The sequence below is a fragment of the Meleagris gallopavo genome, chromosome 11 (genome assembly GCF_000146605.3).
Source record: "Meleagris gallopavo isolate NT-WF06-2002-E0010 breed Aviagen turkey brand Nicholas breeding stock chromosome 11, Turkey_5.1, whole genome shotgun sequence".
NCBI lineage: Eukaryota > Metazoa > Chordata > Aves > Galliformes > Phasianidae > Meleagris > Meleagris gallopavo.
Window position 1 is genome coordinate 14,564,336 of NC_015021.2, and position 8,645 is coordinate 14,572,980.

At 55.5% G+C, this 8,645-nt stretch overlaps 1 protein-coding gene across 2 annotated transcripts; it reads right to left on the reverse strand.

Annotated features, from left to right (window-relative positions):
* Positions 1 to 6: 6 nt before the first annotated feature.
* Positions 7 to 8,519, reverse strand: NMUR1 (neuromedin U receptor 1). Of its 2 annotated transcripts, XM_010716798.3 has the most exons (3): positions 7,646 to 8,519; positions 6,310 to 7,203; positions 7 to 5,787 (listed from the first exon to the last, which is right to left on the reverse strand). In XM_010716798.3, exons 2-3 carry the CDS (start codon positions 7,199 to 7,201, stop codon positions 5,366 to 5,368), a joined length of 1,314 nt encoding a protein of 437 aa, XP_010715100.1. In that variant the 5' UTR covers positions 7,202 to 7,203; positions 7,646 to 8,519; the 3' UTR covers positions 7 to 5,365. The 2 variants fall into 2 exon arrangements, with proteins under 2 accessions (XP_010715100.1, XP_003209200.1); XM_003209152.4 differs by lacking the exon at positions 7,646 to 8,519 and having other exon boundaries at positions 6,310 to 7,409.
* Between the last annotated feature and the right edge of the window lie 126 nt (positions 8,520 to 8,645).

Below are 8,645 nucleotides of genomic sequence, written 5' to 3' on the forward strand. Positions count from 1 at the left end.
GGCTGCTCGGGTACCAGAAGGGGGGGCAGCCGGGGTTGCTGTTTTTTTCGGGAGGTCCTAAGTTATGGGGTCGGGGTCAGGGGTTCCTAAGTTATGGGGTCGGGATCTGTTGCTCTGCCCGTGCCCCTCAGCCCCTGTATTAACCCCCCGCTCCGGCACCGACTCCTCTTCTGCGGCGCTGCGGCAGCACTAGTGTGAGTCCTGCAGCAGGAGAGTGAGCAGCTGCCGGTATGATGTTTGACTTGGAAGGACCCCAGCTGTGCTCCTATCCTTGGAGAAAAATAAACTGCGTCCGCACGATGGATGACACTGAATTTGTTCATTGGGAGATAATATTCCTGTGGGGTTTTATTTCCGTGCATGCAATATTGGGTGTAAATAGTCCCGGGCAGCCCCTGGCGCTGCCCCCCCGGTGTGGTATTACTGGAGTCCAGCCCTGTCCCCGGGGCTCCAGGCTCACCCCCGTATTCCTTCTGCACTTCCAAGGCTGCTGGAGAAAAGCTCCTCACCTGAGGGAGAAAACCTCAAGAAAGGAGGTGGATACTGAATGAATGAAATCATGCGTGGTGTGAGGAGGCACCCCTGGATGCTCAGGGGGACCCGGGAACCTCTTGCCAGCCTGCAGACAGATTGACACCATAGGGAGGAATGGAGCTAGGACAGAGGGACACTGCCGGCATCACTGTGTCTGTCACACGCACGTGTGGAATATGATCACTCAGACTCCCAACTTCTACGTGCTGCAGGAGCCATCCCTGAGTGCCCAGGGTGCACCAAAGCTCCATGTTAGCTCTGCAGCACAGCTCAGAGGGAGCCTCAGGGCCAAGGCAGGGCTGCAGCCATCTGCAGCATCAGCGTGGAGTAATGTGGCCAAAACAGGTTTAGCAGCTCTGTTTGTGGCAAAAGCACAGTTTAGGTGGAGGAGGAGGGACCCCGACAAAGCAAAGGGCCACCCCTAGAGAAAGTGCACAGCTAGGAACCAGTGTGGCAGAAAGCAGTACAGTGCCTGGAAATGGTCTGGTGACACCTGGCCCTGTAAGCCCTGCATTGGCTGTTGTTCCCCAGGGGATGCCCCCATAGTCATCTCATGAATGAACCCCCAAAACCCATGACTGGAGCAAAGAGAACCAGCCTAGGACACAGATTTGGGACCAAGGTGCCCTCTGGGACCAGATATGCAGAGACAACGATTTTCCTGCTGGAGGTAGTGTCAGCCCCCAAACCTGGTGTTGAGCACAGCTGTGTTGTGTCCCACTGAGCTGAGAGCCATTCCCTCAGAGCAAACAAGTGCAGACCATGCTGTCAGACCCTTATTTGATTTGTCTCCCCACGGTGCTGCACTGTTTGCTTTCATTACTTTCTCTGTCCCTTGCCATAGTCTTATTGTGTAGCATCTGTCCAATAAAAGGCCTGCTAATATAATTTATATCCAGTTGTCACTTTCTGCCTCACCCAGGAGAATGGGCTCCCTGGGTGCGCCGTGCCTTGGAAAAGCAGTTATCCTGAGTGGAAGAAGTGACATCCTAGCAGATTTTATTGCTATGTTCAGCTTTGGGAAGTTACATTTTGTGGTCTGCGTCCTGGGATGGAGAGCTCAGGATACCGTTTCCTCTAGAAAATCCTTTCTGAGAATGAAATGAGCTTCATCTTCAGAAAAGTGGCGAAAAAGCATACTGCAGTGAGGTTACAGGAGCTCCAAGCTGTGGGTGGTGTGGTGTTAGTGCAGCTTTGTGCCTCAGCCATAACCCTCTGAAGGATGTATTGAAGGAACGAACGAGCTGCAGGAAGATGGCACGTGGGAGCAGGGCATCCCAAAAGCACTCACATAAGGAAGAACCAGTGGAAACCTAAGCACTAGAAGGGAAATTGCAAGAGAAATGAAGAGTGGCCAAGTGCTGGTGGGGTCATTGAGCATGGGGACAGAGCTGAGCCAGTGGGGGAGCAGGAGAAGGGGTTTGCATTTGGGGTTTGCATTTCTCCCTTTGCTTTTTCTGGCTGTGCTGGCAACTGACAGGCAGCAAAGGAAAGATAATGAGAGAATTCTGCTCTGCCTCTCTGACAGCTTTCTCCAATGTGTCACGTTCAATTGTCCCAACAGGAGGAGATGAAATTTCCCTGGCTGCCGCAATGAACACAAGGAGAAATTAAGGCCTGTAATTAAAGCTGCTATAACTGCCTGACAGCAGGGCCAGCACTTGGGTTCCTGCTTGGCTTCGGTGCCTTGGCTGTCCTAATTATATAGAAAATTAGATGAGTTTTATCTTTTTCTAGTCTGGACATCACAGCCTTCCTTTTCACAATGCAAGGTGCTCCATCCTGCCTGGGCCTTCCTGAGCTCCGTGAACAACGTCAGTGACTGTGGTGGACTTTTCTTGGAGGGGTCCATGAGGAAGACCATGTGGCCTTACAGGGTACAACATGCCTGTCACAGAGCTACTTTGCCATTCACTGGCCAAGGGGAAGGCAGGAAACACACTGAGGACCAAAGCACCCATGTCTCTTGTCCCCACCCAGGTGACCATCACCACCCCACCTTGGAGACAACACTCCCCTTGGCCCCAGGTGGCTGCCCCACATGCCACCATGCCACCTCTCATCCATGCTAATTGTGCATTACTTTCCTTTCTTAACCAAACTATCCTCGTAAACCAAAGCAGGTGCTGCTGGGACACCAGTTCCATCTTCCTTACCATGTTGCAGCAGGAACAGGTGCAGGTGATGCCTACTGGTGGCCAGTTGTCCCTGCACACATGCAGGGCTGGGAAGGTATCTGACGTCCCTCTGTGCTTCCCACGGCCCTACTGGGAGGAATGGGATCCGAGCACATCTCTGACACTGATGCTCCATCTCCATTTGCACAGTCCTAGTCCCAGATCCAGCCACAAGGGCTTTGCAAACACAGTCCACGTGAGCTTTCCCCCACCCACAGCCATTTGAAGCAAGCAAAAACCAGCCCCTCCTTCTGCTTTTGGGGAGGGGTGGTGAAGAATCTGCTGGCATTCCCAGTGCCATCCATCACAGCTCCAACCGTCTGGGAAAACTGCAGTAAAACTGAGTTTTGGCTCTGTCAAGGAAAGAAAAAAAGCCATGGCCGTTGCAAACAACCCCGGCACAAAAAGCCTTACAAGGCTGGGGCAGCCTCACAGATGGATTTCTTTTTAATCCCCAAGCGAAGGTGATAAATCTTTGAATTGGAGGCACCATCGAGGGGTGCTGCACGGCCAGGGGGATTTGCTGTGCCGTGGTTTGAGCACGTGGGGTTTGGCCACAGTGGGTTCCAATGGGATCAGCTGCTGGGAAGGCACTGCTGTAAATCTCAGAGAACAGATGACAACTTTTGAGAAGCGGCTCTTGGGAAATGAACCATTTGGAGAGAAGGTGGTGGTGCAGAGCTTGAGCCAGGCACGTGCTCCGAACTGTGGAGACAGAGAGATATGTCCCCCAGCTCAGAGCAAACCCATTGCAGGCGTTGTTTTGGGGACCTTCTAGCACTGTGGCCATCCTGCCCCAGGGGACATCTGATCCACGGCTGATGGCATGGGTGGGAGATGTGGGGGTGCCTGCGCAGCCCCAAACCCTGACCCCATCACTCATTCATGGCTTGTCCCAACCATCACCTCTGTGCATAGCTCCCAGCAGGGGTAATCCCTCTGATTCATCCTGCAGAAGCACCTTACCACCAGCCACATATCTGTGCAACACATACAAGCACTTGGCCAAGCCTGCAGCAGGAATGGTGACATGGAGCCACAGGGTTGATCCCATGTGCTGTCCCAAAACAATGGCTGGAGGAGTTAGGTTTGCCCTCAGATTCTCTTTGGGATAATCAAAAACAAACCTCTGAACAGCCCCAGCGTCACCACCTGACACACACTGCTGGAGCATCACCACCAGCTTCCCCTCCTGCATCTCAAAGAGCAAACTGAGCAGCCAAGAAGAGGTGGTGGAGACACATGGAGCATGGCTGTGCCAGGGGACAGCTGAGGACATAATCCAAGGGGGTCACCTTCTGCTGTCCCTTCACCAAGGTGTTTAGGCCCCTGACTTCCCCACTGCCCCAAGCTGGGGCATGACGGACCTGAAACTCCGCTTGCTGTCGCTGCGCAATAGAATGCTATCGACTGCCAATTAAAAAGCCATTCCCCAGAAGTTTCCATCTGGTGAAGTGTCCTTGTGAGGCATAATGGGGCAATAACAGCCATCAAGGAGGCATCCGTCACCTCCACCTGTGGCTGCCTGGGACCGGGAGCGATAGGAGATGGAGAGGGGAGAAAATGGAGATCGATGCACTTTGCCATGTTGACGTGATCTGGAGAGCAGCTGAGAGGATCCTGAAGGGCAGAGGTTAATGCAGCCCCACATTCATCTGCACAACAGGACCCCAAAGGGGAAATGCTTTGCCAATTGGATGGGCTGTGAGCTGGGGCTGAGTCAGTGGGGCACAGGAGGGAGTTTGTGAGCACACGTCCTGGCTGGGGGAAAACTGGGTCTGGGAAAGTTGTGTAAGAAGCTGCTCAGCCTGCTCCGGTAGCCATGGGGAGGCATTTTGGAGTGCTGATATTCTATCCCATGGGAGGATCCTGTGCGCACCAGGATGGCAGCAGCATCGATCCCAGACAGCAAATCGATCAGCCCCTCCAGCCTGGGGGAGCCAGCCTGCCTGCACACCTGCTGTGGCATTTTGTGACATTTTCCCAGCAGCGTGTCTGGGGACAGATTGATTATCTCCATTCCGGGGGCAGCCCCATGCATCGTGCGTCCCGCTCACACTTTCCCTGCCTCAAGTGAGCAAAGACCCTGGAGAGCCATCAAGGCATGGTGGCACGTTTTGGGGTGCCTTTAGGGGCAGGAGCTGCCATCGTCACCTTCCCCGGCAAATTTATTGCACAAAGATGTGGGGATATGCAGGTGGGGGTGAAGGGACGGTGCCCATTACTGTTGTCAGCACGTGGGAGGATAGCGGGGTACTGGGGACAGGTCTGAGACCCAGGGAATGTGACTAGGGCACAAATTGAAGAAGAATGGCTCTGATTTGTGATTCTTGGGTGAGGAACAGCTCTTGCAGGGTGGGGATGAGGGGGCCCCTGTGACAACAAGATGTCCTGGCTTTTTCTGCTGAGCGCAGAGGATGAAATGCAACCTGGGCATAGTGAGGCAAGGATGGTCGCCACGTCCCTGGAGCAGCCAAGACGAGCAGCCTGGCAGCACACCTGGAGAACCAGCCCTGCTCTTGGTGGAACAGCATGGTGATGCATGGCCCCATCACCCCCCTCCATCCTGCAGATGGATGCTGTGGTGGTGGTGATGCTGATGCTGATGCTGATGGTGGGGAAGCTGTTCTGGTTCCTCCATGTCCTCTTGCTATTCAGCAGAGGGATGTGGCATGTGTGACAACCTGGCCACCCTCCGTCTCCTCTATCTCCTCCATCTCCTCCATCTCGTATTCCTCAGCGTCAGAGAGGGGCAGCCCATTGGCACTGGGCATGGGCTCACACTCAGTGCTGCGGGTGGTGGCGTGGGTGACGCTGGGTGAGTGCTTGCATGAGCCTGGTGGGTGCTGGCCGGGGTGGCACATCACCTCCTTGAACATCTCACGGAAGCGGGTGGACATCAGGTTGTAGAGGATGGGGTTGGCGGCCGAGCTCAGGTAGAAGAAGATGCCTGAAATGATGTGGACGTACTGGAACATGTGAAGCATGGGGCCAGTCCAGGTGGAGATGAAGCTCCAGACGAGACGATCGGTGTGGAAGGGGGCCCAGCAGATCCCAAACACCACCACCAGCACGACTGCGAGGAGTCAGGGGTTCTTGTTAGTGGGGTATGGGGCTCAACATCCTAATGCCCTTTTCTGCCATCATTCTTGGTGCCCCAGTGCTGGGGAGGCAGTCAGGGGCTGCTGGGGGAAGGGACAGGGAAGGGAGAGTAGTGGGACAGAGGGGTGCTTTGTTCAAGCCTCAGGTCAGAGCCTCATGATCATGGGATAGAGTAGGATAGGAGTCAACCACAACACCTCAAGGTTTAGGGCACAAGAATCTAGGCAAGGGGAAGGAAATGTCCACAACCCCAGCCTTGCCCCTTTCCCTTTCTTACCCAGGGTTCTCCTGAGTAAGCCACCACACACAGACCCCACCGCTGGACCACAGCCACCAGCTCTGCTTTTGCCTCCACAACCTTCCTCCAGGATGACCAAGTGTTGTGTGTATATCTAGGGATTACCCCATGACACCAAGGATTACCGAGACCTCAGTTTCCTCCCAGCACCCTTCCAACACCCTCATTGGCTTTGCCTGTCCCCAGTCTCAGACTCACACAGCATCTTTGTGACCTGCCTCCTCTTCACCTTCTGTCCCCGGACTCTGTGGTAGTTGGTGTCGCCACTGGACTTGGCCCCCAGGGCCTCCAGCATCTTTTCTTTCTTGAGCTGCAGGCCAATGAGCAGGTAGAGGATGCTGATAGTCCCCATGGGCAGGAAGAAGAAGACGATGGTGGTGATCTGGATGATGAGATTGTAGGTCAAGCGTGGCTTCACCAGGGTGCAGATCTCCGAATCAGGCACGCGGCCCCGGCCAGGCACATAGAGAGGTTGCAGCCCATGGATGCTCGTGTTGGGGATGGAGCAGATGACTGACACCACCCAGATGGTGATGATGACCCTCTTGGCGTGGTTTCTGGTCACCACATACTTAGCTTTGAGTGGGTGCACCACGGCAATGTAGCGCTCCACGCTCAGGGCTGTTACGTTGAGGATGGAGGCAAAGCAGACGGCCTCAAAGAGCAACGTCTTGAAGTAACAACCCCCAGCCCCCAGCAGGAAGGGATAATTGCTCCACATGTCGTACAGCTCCAGCGGCATCCCCAGCAGCAGCACCAGCAGGTCAGACACAGCCAGACTGAAGAGGTAGTAATTTGTGGGTGTCCTCATGAAGCGGTGCCGGAGGATGACGATGCAGGTGAGTGTGTTGCCCACTGCCCCCACAGCAAAGATCAGCAGGTAGATCACGCAGACAGGGATGAAGAAGTTGGATCTCCGAGGCCCTAAGTATTTATGTCGCAGCTGCTCCTCCGTCAGGTTGGCGTCTTTGGGGTCGAATAAAGCGTCAGGGTGAGTCCTGTTGCAGAGGTCGGGGCTGGGGGGCTCCATGGGGAAGTCTTGCTGAGACAGGGGGAGCTCAGGGCTGGAGCAGTTGATGTAGGGATTCATGGCTGCGGGAGACGTGGCAGTTCACTGGGTGTTCTCCCAAACCCTCTGCTACTCCTGAGCCCGATCCTATCTTCCCATCAGGGTTACAAGACTCTGCCGATCACCACAGCTCAGCACCCCTATTCTGCCCCAGCCAAAGCTTTTCCTTTGGGAAAGCACCCATAATCTTCCAAAGCTCCCCCTATAGGAACCCCACGCTCCCCTTACCCCGCTTCTCATCTACAAACAGCCCTGGCAGCTCCCTGACCCACTGTGGCCCCTTCATCCCACCTGTGGGAACACCGTGGCAGGGCTGTCCCCTCTCCTCTTATCCCATGGGACACAGCCCCAAAGCCAACCCCAGACTGCGCCGTGCATTGCCCCAGCTCCAGCTCCCCGTGCAGAGGGGCTGAGAGGTAAAATAGCCGAGGGGAAAATTTATCCTCCTCTCCAGGAAGGACTTACGTCTCGCTGGGAAGCTCCGGACGCAGGATGAGATCTCAGTACCCCTATATCAGACGGGGTCGGACGGGGAGGGAGCAAAGGAGGGGATGGAGACGTCGCTGCCTTAAGAGGCAGGAGAAAGGAATCCTGGTTTCCACTTGGAGCTCCGCTCTCGGCAGCCCGCTGCCCCTCTCCGCCAGCTGCTGCTCTCCTCCGTCAGCGAGGGGCTCCCGGGGCTTCCTCCCGTCCCCAAACCCAGAGCCCAGACCGGGGACTGGAACCTCGCCGGCAAAGCGGCACAGCGGAGGAGATGCTCTTCAGGAGGGGAGAGGAAATACGTTAAAGTCATAAACTCCATTGACTCGAGAGAGTCCCGGGGGAGGGCAGCACGGCCGTCTCCATCCCCACCAGCAGCCTTCACAACGCGCTGATTTGCCATTTGCGTAGTGAAGGAGGCATCGATCAGCGCTGCTCTGCCGACACTAGCGGGCGCGGGGGCCGGAGTTGGACGGAATTCTGCAGGGAGGGCGCAGAAGGAACCGGCGGCTGCTCGAGGTCTCCGGGCTCCCAGATGTGCAACCCCTGGGTTCTCCCCATCGCCGGCTGCGGGGCGCTGCCCGAGCTGGAGCCCATCGCTGCTGCGATCGCGGCATCACCTCTCACTGTGCACCGGGCTCGGATCCCTCCTGCTGCCTGTCCGTCCGTCCGTCCGTCCGTCCGTCTGCCTGTCCTCTGCACTGATCAGCCCCCACCGGCTACAGGGTAACAACGCCGCTCTGCAGGCACGTGAACACGAGCACACGCACAGCCCCCACGCACCCCATGCGTTCACATGTCCCAGTGCACCATGACAAGCTGCCTGTCCCCTCTCCCCCCGCAGCTCCTCTCTCTCCAAAAATATGTGCTTTTCTTTTCTTTCTTTCTTTCTTTCTTTCTTTCTTTCTTTCTTTCTTTCTTTCTTTCTTTCTTTCTTTCTTTCTTTCTTTCTTTCTTTCTTTCTTTCTTTCTTTCTTTCTTTTTA